Genomic DNA, 16,309 nt, shown 5'->3' with positions numbered 1-16,309 from the left:
TCCAAATATTTCATACTGCAGCCCAACAGCAAGGACCCTGCACTAACGCAGTCCTAGGCAGAGGGAAGCCAGCACAGGCAGGACAGCACTTTATCCTCGGGGCAGGCTCCCAGGGAGCAGGACAGGACAGCTGGGGCCCTGATGCACTAAATCTCTCTGACCAGGGCACACATGGCAGCATCTCCCTGGCTGAGTCCTTCTCTTGTGCCTTCCTACAGGTGAGACGGCGATAGTGGCAGAGCACTCCTCCACCCCCAACAATTGCTTCACTTTTGCTTTTCTCAGCATTCAGCAGGACAGAGACTGATCCCCAGTGCTCTCCTGAGTGAGGAGAGCAGGCACCTGGAGGAGAAAGAGGAGAAAGAAAGAGGAGAAAGAGGAGACCTGTTGTGGCATGTGTGCGAGGTGGGGGGCACTTATGTGACAGAGGAGAAGAAATCAGCTTCTGATGGTTTTTCTCCCATCAGCTCCCAGCTCCATTAAGAGTCAGTGGATTGCAGGTATCACTGCCCTTCACTGTCTCCAGTGGGACCAGGTACTGGAGAAGAGATGGGGGCAAGGGAGCATGGTGGGACCATCGTGTCCTCCAATAGCCCTAGGCAGCCACCGAGGAGCTTCTGTAAATCAGAGCAGCCACTGGAGCTGCTCCAAAATCCATCCACTGCCCAGAAGGCATCTGAGCATCCTGAAACAAGGAGGAGCAGGAGTGTCTCACACTGCCCTCATAAACTGATCACCTTGGCTGGGCTCCACGTAGAAATTAACTCTTGGAGGACAGTGCCACCCTGTCACCGCCTGCCTGCGCTCCTTCCCTTCCCGAGGCTCAGCCAGGGCAGCGGTGCTCCAGGATGCTCAGCACGTGCCTTTAAACAAACAAAAATAACTGCAACAGAAGATTTCAAATGCTGCACTACCCTTGCCTTAAACACTTCTTGTCAGCAGCACCAAAAGCAGCAGGAGCCCATCTGATGGGAGCTGGCATCACACAGGTCTCCAGACAGCCAGAAAGCAAACTGTGTCTGCTGGCACAGGACACCAAGGGGCTCTGGCGTCACCAATAAATACAGCAAAGCAGACAAAACAAAATTAAAAAAAAAAAAAAGCAAACAATGATCAGTTTTTTTAAACTTTAAATATTTTTTTTTCTTTAAAATCTGTTTTTCTCTGTGGTTCTGTCTCTGTAAAGAGCTGTGCTCTCCCTGCAGCATCTGGGTCACTTCCTCAGTCCTGGCTGTGGGGCAAGGGAGAAGCAGGGTCAGTGAAAGGGGGCACGGGTCGATGCTGTCCCCCGTGCATCACCGGCACGTGTGGATCTCCACCACCCGATGGCAGGGTTTGCACTTGACGGAGCAGCACCAGTGGAATTTGCAGCTGCACCTTTCCACAACCTCCACTTCGTCCGTGTGAAAGCCACGGCCGCAGCACATCAGCTCGCAGCCATCGATGGCCTTGGAGGTCTTGTTGCACTGCCGCCCACTGGTGCCCAGGACCCCATTCTTGAGGTCGTGGTCACAGAAGTCGGGACTGGAGTCTAGGTAGACGAGGTCCTCGTCTGTGTGCGGCTTGAACTGGGAGTTTTTGGGCACCAGCACTTTGGTGGATCCAATCTCGCTCTGTTCGACCTCCGTGGCACCGTCGAATTTCTCCTTGAGGACGTTGCCCACTTTGCGGAAGGGGGGCATGGCTTTCCAGCACGTCTTGAACTCGCACGAGCCTGACACGCCGTGACACTTACACTCCACCCGCATGTTGTTCAGGATCGCCTGGAGGAACAGACACAAGAACAGGATGGGATGGTCAGCGCTGTAGGACGCAATGGACGGGGCGTGGGAGGGTCATGCAGAAAACACGGCTGGGTGGGTATGGGATTCAGAGAAGCCCAAGCAGAGCCCAGAGAGGATGCTACGGAGGGGCACCAGCTGCCTCGGTTTCCTCCTTGCCATTACCTTCCTCCCTGCCTCGTTGTTGTGGAGGTTCATTAACGCTCTGTTGGAAGAGGCCCCTTTGCTCCTCTCGCGGATGTCGATGAAGGACTGCGAGAAGGCCACACCGTAGGCGATGTTATCGGAGCAGCCCGACCACTGGAAGCCTGAGGCAGAGAGCACAGATGAGAGACAGGTACTGCCACCCTGTAGTGCTCGCACTCTCCAGCCCTGCTCTTCCTGAAACCCAGCTGGCCTGCCCCCCCTCTGTCCTGTTGTCTGCTAGTCTGCAACACACGGGAACAGGGGAAGCTAGGGAATGTGGCACTGGGGAACACATGGACAAGACTCTTTCTGTCCTGTGGGTGATGCACCCAGGCGCTTTTTTGAAGCAGTCACATGGACTAACCAGAGTTTTGCTTTTTTAAAATTTTTCCCTCCTTTCTGGATGGCTCCAGAGAGCGGGTTTGGACTGCAGGTTATTTTGGCTACTTTGCGTCCCCGTGCAGCTGCAGCTGCCCCCTGTTCAGGCACTCACCCTGCGGGCTGCCCCCCTGCACCGTGCGGTCGCACCCACACTTGTCCAGCTCGCCGCTGCTGCAGGCGCGGGTCACGGCGAAGGCCACCCCTGCCGAAGAGATGGCATAGACGAACGCTGCCTCCCGCGTCCCTGCAAGGGCACAAACCACGGTGGGAAAGGGGGCACAAAGACCCAGGCAAGACGAGCGGGAATCCTGGAGGAAATGGAGCCTTGGTGTGGCCAAAGGCCCTTTTGGTGGATTGCCCCGTGTGTCTCTTCTCCTCTCCCCTCTTAGGTGTGGCACATAAACCCCCCCTTGAAAAACTGGTCTGAAAGACAGCTCTTCAAAACGTGCTATACAGAGCTAGCAGGCTAAACTCTGTCACCTCCTCCTCCTAAGGTGAGACAGCACATGCAGGACCCTCATTGTCCCCACCCCCAGGGATGCTGTTTGCTTAGTGCCAAGCCTGAACCTGACTCATCAGAGACCCCTGGGTGCTGGGAAATGTTTTGCAGAAGTGAGGGCCCATTCTCACAATGGTGAAGAAGCTGGGAACTGCCTCACGACACTAAAAACATGAATGACGGGTGAATGATAAAACCTGGCAACAGGAAAGGCAGAGGCTGTGCTGCCAATGCGGGCAGAGCTCTCCACAGCTTACATGGAAGACTGTCTTGCCTTGTGCTTGCAGGGCATCTCTGCCATGAAATCTTTCCTGCACCCAAAACAGCTGTCCACTTTCCACATCCAGAAACATTCCCTGCGGCTGCCGATCCTTGCCATCCTCTTTCGCAGGGTCCTGTAGCTCGCAGTGCCTCCCAAACTATCCTGCAGAACCCTGTTCTGCTCCCAAAGCACCTCACACAACCCTGCTGGTGTCCAGGGTGCAGTCTCAGCTCTCATCTCTGCCTATGTGGTGCCACACGGCCGAGGAAAGCTTGTTTGGGAAGCTGGGCACATCCCTGGGTGTGTAGCAGGGGCAGGGATCATCTTTAGCAACACACAGATCCCCAGTATCCTTCCAGGCTGGTCGAGGACACACACCCTCCATTTCTGAGCGAGGAGGGCTGGTATTTGGTATTTGGTATTTGGGGTGGCCCCATGCTCGTACAGAGGGGGGATGGCTTGTGAGCAGGCATCTCTCAGCTTGCCGGTCACATAGAGGGCAGCTACTTTGGTGGTCGCATCCAAGACTTTGGTGGCCCAGCTGGCAGTGGCTGGGGAGGACCCAGCCAGTGTGGGGACTGAACCGCCTCCAAGTTAATCGAGGTTAATAGTAGGATCATGTTGGTCGGTTTGTGCTGTGGCTGCCTAAAAGAGACGACTTTTAGTTTCTGGTATTTCTGGTATTTCCAGTCTCCCTGAACCTTCACAAGAAGAGATCTTCACCCCTGCATTGAGGGGAGGAAAGCCAAATAAGGAGCCAGGGGGATGCTTTGGTCTGGGGGTCCTGGGATAGGAGGTGAGATAGTGCCTCAGAGATAGCAGCTGAGGGGAGGCAAGGGATGCTGCAGTGATCTCGAGGGGTTGCCGAGGGGTTTCCCCCTCTGTATCCTCACTCCAGTGCTCTGCTTTGATTACAGTCCCGTGCTTCTGGGATGCAGCTGGGGTCAGAGGGGCTGGGGGCTGCCCTGCAAGGCTGGTGGTGGGCGATGGTGCTGCCACATATTCCTCCCACGCCAGGCGGCACAGACCCATCCTCCTGACGGTGCCCCCACTGCTCAACAGTGGCCAGGCGCCAGCCTGGCAGCAGCCACTGCTTCAGCACTGCGCAGAAAGAGACTGAGTAAATGTACCCATGGCTTTATGGAGCAGAGCTCCTGGGTTTGGTGGGGAGAGGTGAGACCACAGCGTGACTTCAGGGCCTTCGTTCAAACTTGGCATGTCCTTGTCAATGGGTGTGAAAAAGGTTCAGGAGAGCTGAGGAGCAGCAGGAGTCTGGATATGCTGTACCCAACACAGTGAACAGAGCCCTGCTGAAGTGCACAGAGACCCATCCACCCCAAAATCCAACACCGGACGGGCAATTCCTGACCCTCCTCAGCCACCGGTTCAGGCAAAATCCCTGCCTGTTAGAGCCATTCCCCCAGCAGCATCACCCCAGCCACGTCCTTCCAGCTCACCTTGCGTCACCACCTTGCCGAAGACAGGCAGGGTGTCCAGCGTGGAGCAGTTCCAGCGGCGGTTGCGGAACTGGTACTGGCACTCCTCGATGGCCAGCTGGGCTCCGCGTCGCACTGAGTCCATCACCTCCAGGTTCCTCTTGCACATCTGCACCTGGCGCTGGATCAAGCCCTTCAGCTTCTCGCAGGTCTCCTCCTCGGAGATGCTCCCCACTGAAGACAGCTTTGCCAGGTACCTGCCACGACAGCGGCACAAGGGGTCAGGAGGCCACGTTCAGGGCAACTGGAATATGGGAACAGGAATATGTTGAATATGGGCTGGGGACGCTCGTATTCAGCTGGGACCCATGTTCTTGCAGAAAGCCAGAAGTCTGAACCTCTCAGCCCCTCCATAGCTGAGACCTGCTGCCCATCTGGGCTCACCTTCCAACGTACCACAGCGGCGGCTCCGCAGGATGCATTTTTGGCTGACAGAGAACAAGCCCTAGCAAAACAACCGTCCCTCTGCTGCCTAGTCCCTGTCTCTTGGGGAGTCCAGCTGTTGGCTCCCCTTTGCCTCTGTTGCCTGCAAGGAAGATATTTTCAGTGCTGTCTGAATGTGCCTGGTCAGGTCTCCTGAGCATCGGCATATCCAAGTGCTACTAGGAAAAGCCAGAGGTCTCTGAAGTCAGCCAAAACAAGCAGGACAGGACTTGGCTGCCAGCTCCATCTGCCACAGTGCTCCCACAGCGTGGCTGTGTGCTCATCACCGGCAAATACTGCCCTCCAAACCACTTCCCTCCTGGAGGCTGCTTTTAGCTGCCCCAGACCCCAGCAGGCAGGGATGGCCGCTGGGAGCTGCCAGGTTTCCTGTCACTTGGGATTTCAACGCAGGGAACCAGAATCAGGAGCCTGCCAGGGCAAAATTGCACAGGCTGGACACATCCTCTACCAGCCCAGCTTGTGAATAGGGTCATGAGGTCTTTGCTGATGTGGAAAAGACTCTCCCTGTGTGGAGGTGACCATGAGTTCTGCTTGCCATAGTGCCATCCTCAGCAGAAAGAGTCACAGAGCTGCTCTTGGGGGTCAGTGTTAGGGGAATGAGGGAGCAAGCACCTCAAAAGCTCTCGGCATTTCCTTGTCCAGTGTGTGGACGTGATGGTTCCTGCTGCATATCCCAGTAACTCAACCTCCCACCCCTTGTGTTGAGGGCATAGCATCCACACTTGCCCATTTCCCAGTTCTATCTTCCTGCCCCAACCTCTGGATCACAGAAAGAGCTTAAGACAGACCCAGCCAGATTTTCCAGCACGGCTGTGTGATAATGCAGTATCCCCTACAACTGTCAGTGACTGTGCTGGGAGGTTTGTATGAGACTCCCTCCTTCCTGAGGCTGCTGGTGGCCACTTCAGATGACACTGCCACCACGGTGGAGCCCTGAGCTGCTGTGGACAGGGAGGGTCCCCTGCATGGGACAGGTGTAACTCACACTCACACCCATCCATTAACCACGCTGAGCCTTAACGTCCTTGGGAATTGCCAGCACTGTCCCGTGCTGCTACCTTGTCTGCACCAAGAGACGCACGTACTGAACTTTTTGGAAACTTCATTCCTTGACTCCGCATTTCCCAGCCCTACAGAACTTGTGGGTTTTTTTTGTTTGCGTGTTTTTTTTTTTTTTAACTCCCTCTCCCAAGTTGCAACATCCTGCTAAGGATTGTTCTTTTGAAGCCCTGCTTGTCTCCGAGAAGTGACTGTGCAAAAGTGGCTCCTGCTCCCTGCCTGTTCCCATGTGTCCCAGGAGCCAGATCTGCTGACTTCAGCCACAAAATCAAGTTGTCACAGCCTCTTCCTCCCATTAACCCTGCCAGTCTGCCCCAGGAGGAGAGAACAGGATTTTCTCTTCTGTGCATCAGCAGAATTATTCACCAGCTTGGTTTCATGCTCACAACTGGGGGGGCCGTGGGAGCCAGGGAGAAAGCTGTTTTGGCTCATGGTGTCTGTGGGGAGTCTGCATGGCGAAATGTCAAAAGTATTCAGTTTTCTCTGTGTGTGATCAGGGAGGCAATGCTTCCCTGACAGCGGGACGCAGCAGGCTGCCGGGGTTTCAGAGCCAAGTGCTGTTAGAGCCTTTATACCAGCAAATCATCTCTGCCCAAGGCTTCCTGCTCCTCCCTGTTTGCAGAAGGCAGGACCTGATCCACCCGTGGGGCTTGAAAAACACACTGTGGCCAAAGTCAGGGCTGTCACCTTTCTGCTGCCCCCCACACCGTGCACCGCGTGTCCCCAGCCCTGCGCTGCGGTCCCAGACGTGGAGTGCAACAACTGCTGTTCTCACATCTTGCTGCACTTGGCTCATCTGGGGTGAAGGCACCAAACCACCTCTGGGAGCTCTGAGGATGTTGAGTTCTGAGCACACACAGGGTGCCCCTAGCAGCTGTCTCCTCCCAGGTCCAGCCATCATTCCAGCTTGGGCACGGGGAAGATGACACACAGCAGAGTGGTACGATTCAGCTGAAGACAGCGTGGGTTATTGATCAGCTTTGAGCCTGGAAGCCAAGACAATCAGAATCTCTCTCCAACCCTTTGGGCTGATTTGGCTTCCCCCTGCGCCAGCATCTCCAGCAGCACTGATCATGCCAGGCAAGCAGCTCCTTCAAAGCCGTGAGACTGGTCCTACAGATGAGTGCTTTGAGCAGACACACTGGCAGAAGAGCTCTGTGACACAGACGTGGCACCCACGTTATTATCAGCTCTGCTCAGGATGGGACATCATCTCCTTTTCTAATATAGTTCCCAGCTCGAGATTCACTGGGCAGTGTGGAGTAATAAATTCAAAGCACGCATAAAGGAAAGTGTGACAAGAGCCTTTCAAGCTTTTCCAGGGAGATGCACCTGATAAGGTGCCTTCCCAACTCACATTTAATGCTGTTTGGGATGATAAAAACAAAGGCCAAGGATGCTTCAAAGATAGGTACAGCTCTGCAAGAACAGGTCTGGTAATTTGTTCTGCAAGGCAGACAAATAAGATGAAACTATCCAGAGCAGTGCTCTGGCCTCTCTCCCCCTTGACAGGTCCTGTGTCCTATCACCCCTCCTCAGCCTGTATCTGCCAGCCCCTCTGTGGAGATGGAGGCAACTGTGCCTAAAATGCTGTGGCCCCATCATGCTCCCAGTTTGTTACTGGTCCAGGAGAACCATCACTGCCTTCCGAAAGACATGATTTTTGATGGGGGAGGAAGCTCCCATCCTGATCCCTGGTTCAGGATCCAGAGGTCGAGGCAAGCATTTCAGGAAGGGCTTTTGCTGAATGACCTCAGCTTTGAGGCTCTCACATGACATCTCATCACACCACATTCAGGAGCACCAGGCAGGAACATCTCAGCCTCTTCCCCTCTCTGGGGCAGATGAAGAGCTGGGGAACACGCTCTGCCCTCATCAGCACTCAGAGATGCTTCCATCTCACGTTTCTCAGGGCTGTGGAGCACCAGGGCTGTCAGGAACCAAACCCATCTGCAGCATCCCCCGGTCCCCATGGAAACCTGGCTCTAGTGCTTTGCCTGGTCCTTAGAAGAACTTCGCTCCAAACTTTTGTTTCCCTGGGCTGAAGTGGTAGAATCCACAGCCAAAGCCTTTGTCTACCTGCACAGAGAGGAAGACAGGCACAGCAGGAGGAATGCAACAAACAGCTCCTGCCCTCTGCAGAGTCTCAGCGCAGATCTCCATCGTGACATCACGTCTCGATTGCTATGCAGAGCTCTAGATTATAATTTAAGTCTCACATGCAACCTCAAAACAGCCCTGCTTGTGGAAAACAAACCCAAACAATGGCGTAGTTTCTTCCTTTTCCAAGAAAGTTTCAAGAGGAGAGCTGCTGCCCACACCATTTTTTCAAGTTCTGTCTTCTTGCTTCATCATGGCCTTGTACATTTCTTTTCTCCTGCCTTTAAATCCAGGCAAGTCACTTGCAGAACAGACTCCCTCTTAAAAGTCGTTGATTTATGAGAAATCTGACAGAAAGCCCTTCCTTTTTTCCCAATCTGAAGTACTGAGATCAGGATTGAAGCCCCATAATTTAAGCAGCTGCAGCTGATGCACTCTGCAAGATGGCAAATAAGTAAATCTGAAATCCAGGGAGCTTTGGGAAGGTGGGGGATGTCAGAAAGCCCTGATTAAATAAAAAATATGCTAATACTTTCATGAGGAAGAATAAATGGTGAAATGACAAGGAGACATTGAAAGACCCACAGTGTCTGGCAGATAGAGCCAGGAGGAGAGGGGAGATTCCCTGCCATGGAAAGGGGTGGGAATTCCAGTCATTGACAAACACTCAGTTGAGGTGGGTAAGAGAAGGGGAAAGCAGAGATCTCCGGTGTTTCTTTTTTCCAAACAAATGAGTTTCAAGCGTGAACTCTTTGTATTGTCTCATTTTGGGAACATTTTCCTGAAGATGAGAACGTTCAGATCCAGACCAGTGGCATCCCTGATAAACCACTCAGCAGATGGTCTGAAATCAGGCTCAGAAGCTTCACCCTGCCCAGCAAATACTCAACCTTCCCACGAGGTCGAGTGGCCAAGGCCACAAAAGGCTTAAACTGTGAAGGTGATTCAGCTCTGCTCCTGTCTGAGGGGCAGCAATCCCATCTCTGTGCCTCCTGAGGCTGCAGGGACAGTCAGCAGAGACTCGGGATTGTCCTAAGAGTTGCAACTGGAGGCAAATTTCTTCTGGGGAAGAACTAAAGGCTTGTTTATAATGTGAGAAATCCACGGAAAAACCACCATGGCATCCATCTGTCTCCACAGAGGTACTGACCAGTGTTAGGGCTCCTTGCAATGAGCCATCCTGCAGGTGTGGAGAAGTGTTTCATCTTTGCCTTGTTGGGGGAGTGAAGCCATGGCAAGGTGTCTCAGCCAGGCCAGATGATGCTCCACGCAGGCCAGAGAGCTCCCAGGATTTCTCGTGGTGTCCCACACTGGGCTCAGTGCCAATCTCCCTGTGCCAACAGCATCAAGCTGCTACAGCCCACCACATCCACGGTTCCTTGTCCTGCCAGCCTGGACATGCTCCTGTTGGGATTTGTGAGAGCCCTGCAAGGTTGCCCTTGTCCAGCTGCGGGCTCTGTAGCACACTTGGCCCTGCCAAGGACCAGGCATCCACCTGCTGGGATTAGACATCCTGCCTTTCCAAGTGTAAACCATGATTTACAAGTCATCACCTGAGAATCTGTCTGCTCCCTTTCTTGGAGGAAACACAGCTGTCTGCCTCAGTCCTTCCTGTCACAGCTAGGGCACCATCCCTTGGCTTTTCACACCTACTCCCCATCTCCAATTAACAGCTGCCAAAAGCGTCACCCGGGAGGAGGCAGTGCTATCTATGCCTGCACATCCCCCCTCAGCTCAAGGGGATTGCACTTCCAATCCTGGCCCCCATCCCTTGGACCCAGGATCTAACACCGTGTGCAGCCGTGCCCCAGCTGCTGCTGGTGGCTGTCCCACCCCATCACAAGTCTTTGGGGCTGGCTGCTGGTCCTCAGCCAGTGCTGCTTTTCTGCTTTCTGTGGGGGCAACATCTCTGCTTTGTAATAGGGAAGAGCAGGATGGAAGCTGGGAAGAGCGTGAACAGCATCTGGTTTGGAAATCTGCTTTGAATGTGTAGGAAATCTCCTTTACTTCCTTTATAAGCCAAGAGAAGCTGCTCCTGGATTCAAGTACAACACCTAGGCCTTGTTGCAAGAGGAGGCAAGTGCAGGCCAGCTCCTGCAGTGCTTCAGGCTAGACTTGGTTGCAGAATTTCTGACGATTTTTAATTTTGATCAGAATTTGCAAATACGCGGCAGGGAAAAAAAAAAAAAAAAAAAGCGCCTTCTAAAGGATTAGTCTGATCTCACCCAACTTTCAATAGACCCCAGGCTACTCTCCATTGGCCAAGAGACTCAATTACTTTTCCCCAAGTAATTTCATGAAAGCACAATACTGGCTCCAGTTCTGCGGAGCCAGCCCGATCCTGCAAGGCGGCTTCCTGGCTGTGAAGTGCAACAGCCCATGGCAGCAGCTCCGAGAGAGCCTGGAGGATGCTGCCAGGGGTCACCCACAGGTGCTGGGGACAGACACCCCCAGGGCAAGGCAGAGGTTACCTGCTCTGAGTATCCAGAGCGGAGTCTACCATTCAAGCAGCCTTGGATGACTGCAAGTTTTGGGGATTCACGAGGCTTTCAAGCCTTAAGGAAAAAAATCGCCGGCTATTGTAAAAGCCAGTGTCATTGCACTTGTAAGGAAACAGAGAAGAATATCCTAGAAACTGTTAACCTCCAGGATTGCTCAGCAATTTCATCATTCTAAGAAAGTGGCTGCAATGCATTTCTTTACATCTACAAGGATGAATTAATCAAGCAGACAGTAGCTCCCAGCAGAGTAACATAAACATTTTTGTTGCCTCGATGCGAAAGTCCAGTTCTGATTCATGGAGTCGCATCAAGCCATTGCAAAAAAAAGAAATCTGTCTCTTGCTGTTGCTCATATTTGGAGCTTATCCAGTTCTTCACAACCTGGTCTGCAGAGTGGTTTTATCTCCCTCCTGTCCATCCTCCCTAGAGTTGGGTTCTGCTATGAAAGACAGGGGTGTAATTTTACTTGAGGCTTTCTTAGGAGAGGACAGAAATGCCCATCACCACTGAGGAGCTAGAGAGCCTGGGGACCTCCTACACCCTGGCAAATGCAGCCCTGAAGGGCGTCTGCCAGGCAGCACCATTGCTCAGAGACAAGCCAAACGTGTTTGGAAGCCCAGTGCCAGGATCACCACCCCACAACCAGTCCATTTTCATCGCTGAGCTGAAATTAGCTGGTATTGTCAGAAGCGGCAAGACCTACAAATAAATTAAAAAACCTAAAATCTATTTCCAGCAGTTTCAATTTCCCACCTCACAGCCTTGGGAACGGGTTCTGTGGGTTCGTGCACCAACCTTGTGGATCTGACAGGATCCCCAGGACAGTGCAAAGGGGCCCTGAGCACCCCAGAAGTGGAGAGCCACTCAGCCGACCCACAGCACCCCTCGAGGTAAAAATCCAAATGCTGCAACCTCCCACCCAGGCTGCTGGAACAGATGTGACCTGGGAACCTTCCTGACACTGTCCTCACAGCAGAAACCAGGAGCACGGAGAGGGGAAGAGCTCTGCCTTAGAGCCAAATCTGCGCCATGGCAGAGCCGCATCTGAAAACGCTGCACCGGCTCCTCACCGAGTGGAAGAGGGGAGCATTGCAACGACAACGCAAAGCATCTTGTACAAAATCAAACCATGCCCGCCTCCAGGTGAAGTGAACTCTCCCCACCGTCAAAGCTGTGGAGACTCACCTGAAAAAAAATAAAGCCTGGTTTAAAACCAGAAGGATGCAAACGCAGGACCCAGGCACGCTTCCTCTCAAATCTTCTGCATCGCATCATGACCCAGACAAAATGAGTGTTCTGGCTGCTCTTGCAACGTCCCCACTCCTAAGCTGGCAGAGATGGGCACAGAGGATTGAGCTCCCTGTTTGCAAAGCACCTTGTGATGTTCAGATGAAGGAGGCCAGGGAAATCCAAACTCCTTTTATCCCTTCCTCACCAGCCCTCAAAAGTTGTCAGAGAGCAGCTGCTGAGCCAGGCTTGTTTGGACCCTCACAATGTCTTCAAGCTTTCCCAGAGCACTCAAATTAATTTTGTTTTTTAAGGTTTTAAAAGCCCATCTGTGCTCCTGGCCCTTTAAGCCAACCCCAAGCCCAGACGGAAATTTTAAATCCCTGTAAAGAACGGGCAGACAGAGCTGCTGGTGGTACACCCTGCTCTAAAATGGCATAACCACATCTCAGACCAAGCATGTCCATATGGAGAGCCTCCTCCAGAGCCAGTTTTAGCTGCAAGAAAATGGAGAAAGGCTGTAGTGATTCCCAGAGAGTTTGATAACCAGGGGTCTCACACCTAAAGGACCCTACCCTGTTGTATCTGATGTTTTCTGTTTTGGTTGTCTCATCATTCAAACTCTCTGAACAGCTAAAGAGCAAGGCAGTGGGCCCCAGTGCTTCATGCATTTAGTGGATGCTTACATCCACAACCCACTTTGCACATTTTCTAGTTCACTTCTTCATGTGGACTTCCTTCTCTCCCAGGTAAATAAATTAATAACTAACTAACTAAACAACTGGACTGAAACCAAAGCCTGGCACTCCTGTACCAGCTGTGGAATGATGCTTGTTTGGCTGGAAGTCTCTAGGAAACACCCTCAGCATCAGGATGGGTTTGGAGCAGAAGAGGCCTTGCTTCCCAATTCGACCACATCACTGCACTTGTGGGTTCAGGAGTCTGTGAAGTGCAAGTTGCTTTGAAAAGTAACTCATCTGCTTCCCCTGTATAAAGCACGAGCCTGGACTCCTTCAGAGACAAAGCAGAAGCCAGCGGGACCTTCCTGTGGACAGCCAACAAGATGTAAAAGGCTCTATCTACAGCCCTTTATTTAATTTACAAACCTCTGCCTGAAGAGGGAGGAGGAAAATCTGAGCCTCCAAAGGCAGAAGGAAGAGCAAGCTTGAGGCTTTCACAAGAAGTGGGAGCAGAGCATCTCTTCAGATTTGGAGAACAGAGGCTTTCTGGATAGGCAACAAGCCAAGCAGCAACTCCCCAGAGTCATGACACTGAGAAAAAAAACCACCCGAGGTTCGCTTCCTAACCAGGGAGAAAGGTAGCTTGGTTTGTTCAATGAAAAGATTTGGCAAATCCCTTCCAGCCCCTGTAGCAGAGTGATCCCTTTGAGAGATCCTTACACCTTTTTATCCTGGATGGGGCAGCTCAGCAGACACCTTTGCACGGCCAAAACGAGCGCTTTCCCCACAAAGCCAGGCTTAGACAAACCCTCAGCTCGAGCGTTGCAAGCGGCATCTCTCCAAAGCACCGGGGCAATGCGAGTCTGTACAGGTCGAAAGAAGCTTTAGAGCTTTAGGGGGAGAAAAAAAAAAAAGCTAAAAAAAAAAACCAAAAAAACAAGCTCACAACTGAGCTTAATCACTAATCCAGCAGGTTTCTGGAAAAGCAAACTTCACCGCGCGCTGCCATTCCGCGCACACACCTCTGCGCAGAACTATGTGCCTGGCGAGGCTGGATCCGTCCCGTGTGCTGGGCAGAAACTGGCAGCGCCCTGGGATAGCGCCGAGCATGCCGAGCCCACACACGTGAAGACATACGAGGCACACTCATTCCTCGAATATCTGATAATTCCTGGGATCCTTCTAACTCTGTTTATTGCCTCCGGCAGCCTTTGTTTCTGATGTGAGAAGATAAACAACGGGAATTGTCTTAATCCTAAAGGCAAAGAATAAAAAGCACTGAGCGGGGGACGATCCTTTTATCATGATACATTTGCAACATCAAAAAAAAAAAAAAAAAAAAGAAAAAAAAGAAAAAAAAAAAAAGAAAAAAAGCTGACCCCCTTCCTTTGAAACGCACTGAAATGTATCTGCTTTTCCTCCCCTGTTGGCAGGAATGAGCCCTCCGCTCTCTGCCGCCGAGCCCCCCGCGCCCACCCTTGCTCTGCCAGCACGGACGGCTGCACACAGCCCTCCCTGACTAGTGCGGCGAATCACCCCTCCGCCTCGCCTCCCAAATCCTCATCCACCGCTGCGTGCGGCGCCGGGGACCCGAGGGAGTCCCACCTCTGCGCATCCGTGCGGGGCTGAGCTCGTGAAATCCCCACTCTCCGCCGTGCCCGTCCCAGGGGCAGCCGAAGCTGCTCCTCTCCAGGCATCTGCCATCATCTCAACAAGAGCGTCCTCAGCAGGACTTTCTTCCTGCCGGGAAAAACACTCCCACAGTTCCCAATATACCTTCACCAGAAGCACGACAGCTTAAAAAGACCACCTTGATAGCTGCTATGATCCACCCACCAGTTGCTGGAGACGTGTGGCACGCAAGTCGCTCCATCTGGCAAAGGAGGAGGGGAGAAGGACTTAAAGCACTAACCCATCCTTTTCCCACAGGCAGGACGCTCAGAGAGTGCTGCTGACCTGGCACTTTCCCCAGGCATCGGGGAGCATCCTCCAAAAACCACCCACATCCCACAGCGAGTCAAAATCTAAAGGCAGGAGCCGTATTCGGATGCGGAGAGGACTCCTTGGGCGGGGGACGCGCGTCCACCTGAGCACCTGCGATGGGAAAGGTACACGACACCCGGGATCTTTCACGCCGACAACCCCGGGAACTCCTTATCCTGCGCGGTGTACCTGTCCCTCCGACAGAAAGCCGTGAAGGTGAGGTGGAGGCGGCCCAAGCTCCCAGCCGCAGAGCGGGTCTGCCGGGTGCGTGCACGGGAACTAATGAGTTCCGTCAGCCGGCAACACGGGGAGCGGGGGAAGCACCATCTCCCGCCAGAGCAGATTGATTCGGAAGAACCGACGCATTCGTTCAAAGTTAGGTGGGAAAGCGCTGTCGTGCTCCATCCCTTCTGACCCGGGGAGGGGGAAAGGGGGGGGGGTGTCCTCTTCAGAAAGTAGTCCCACCGCCTTGGCAAACACGTAGGAATTTTCCAGAACGATTTCCGCCCCTGTTTACCTTACACATTATTTCAGTGTTTGTTCAGCGGGTTCCCGATGTCATCGGGCTCCTTCTGCGGCGTGCAGCAGCCCCCCGACACCCGTCCTCCTCCCGGGAACGGGGGGCCGAGACGTGGGCAGCCCTGCTCGCCGCAGATCCCCGGGCCCAGCACGTTCGGCCGCCCCAGCTCTGCCAAACCCTCCCCTGGACCGCTGTGGCATCTCGCCAACACCCGGGCCCCGCTCCGACCCCGATGCCCCGACCTCCACCCGCGACCCCGGCGCGATCCGGATTCGGAACTTAAGGACAAAACCACGGCGCGGGGGCCAGATGATCAGCCCCATTCCCATCGGCCGCGATAACGCGCCGCCAGCTGCGGTGACACGGGGGACAGCCGGGGGCATCCCCCGCCGCCCACCTGCCCTCGGGCCAGGGCCGCCGCCCCACCGCCACGGCCGCCGCGGTCAGCGGCCACACGGCACCGGCGCGACGGCCGCGGGCGCCCCGTGCCCCGCGGGGCAGCGAGCGGCATCGCTGCAGCGATCCCGTCCCGATGCTGCCCGAGCCCCGCGGCACCTGCTCCGCGCCCCCGGGGCTACCAACAAGTGGCGGCGCGTCCGCGTCCCGCTCCCCCCTCTCCCCCTCGCCCCGCGGCTACTCACAGCCAGTTGCTGGCGTTGGCCGAGAAGGTGGCGAGGATGATGAGCAGCAAGGAGCGCAGAGAATACTCCGGGCTCATCCTGGAGGGCAGGCGGGGGTGAGACCGCGCCGAGCCGGCAGCGCCGCCGCCGCCCCGCGCCCAGGGCAGCCGCGGCCGCAGGTGGGCGCGGGCAGGAGCGGCGGGCGCTGCCCGCTGGATGCTCCCGCCGCGGCCGCCGAGCCCGACTGTCAGCGCGCCCGGCCCGTCCCGGGATGGAGCAGCGGGGCCGGAGGCGGGCCGGAGGCGGAGGCAGCCCCGGGGGCCGCCCCGGCTCCGCCGCTCCCTGGGCGGGACCCGCTGCCGGGGACACCCCCGGGGCGGGCCGGCGGCGGGGAGGGCCCCGGAGAGGGCATCGGGGAGGGCGTCGGGGACTCCGGCGGAGGGGAAGGGAGGGCGTTGGGAGTTTCTCCGGCGACGCGGAGGGCAGCGGGGAATTCGCCGGCGCCCCTCGCCTTTGCTGCTGCGCCCACCGAGCGGCACCTCCGGGTGGGTTCAGTGGGTGCGGGGAGAG

At 54.8% G+C, this 16,309-nt stretch overlaps 1 protein-coding gene across 1 annotated transcript; it reads right to left on the bottom strand.

The window, feature by feature from the left end:
- Positions 1-892: 892 nt before the first annotated feature.
- WNT4 (Wnt family member 4) lies at positions 893-15,988 on the bottom strand. Its single transcript, XM_040084708.1, has 5 exons — positions 15,761-15,988; positions 4,567-4,802; positions 2,461-2,592; positions 1,947-2,089; positions 893-1,763 (listed from the first exon to the last, which is right to left on the bottom strand). Exons 1-5 carry the CDS (start codon positions 15,835-15,837, stop codon positions 1,296-1,298), a joined length of 1,056 nt encoding a protein of 351 aa, XP_039940642.1. The 5' UTR covers positions 15,838-15,988; the 3' UTR covers positions 893-1,295.
- Positions 15,989-16,309: the final 321 nt, after the last annotated feature.

This window comes from Hirundo rustica, chromosome 22, assembly GCF_015227805.2.
Source record: "Hirundo rustica isolate bHirRus1 chromosome 22, bHirRus1.pri.v3, whole genome shotgun sequence".
Taxonomy (NCBI): domain Eukaryota; kingdom Metazoa; phylum Chordata; class Aves; order Passeriformes; family Hirundinidae; genus Hirundo; species Hirundo rustica.
The sequence above is the reverse complement of the archived record's forward strand: the minus strand, read 5'-3'. Positions and strand labels throughout refer to the sequence as shown.

What these genes read in the sequence shown, in the direction of transcription:
- WNT4 (XM_040084708.1), bottom strand. Translation starts at nt 15,837, where the DNA reads ATGAGCCCGGAGTATTCTCTGCGCTCCTTGCTGCTCATCATCCTCGCC. An exon ending in GCAGGGGGGCAGCCCGCAGG is followed by an intron (nt 2,090 to 2,460) that starts GTGAGTGCCTGA and finishes TCTCTGCCTCAG; the next exon opens with GCTTCCAGTGGTCGGGCTGC. An exon ending in ACAACGAGGCAGGGAGGAAG is followed by an intron (nt 1,764 to 1,946) that starts GTAATGGCAAGG and finishes CTGTTCCTCCAG; the next exon opens with GCGATCCTGAACAACATGCG.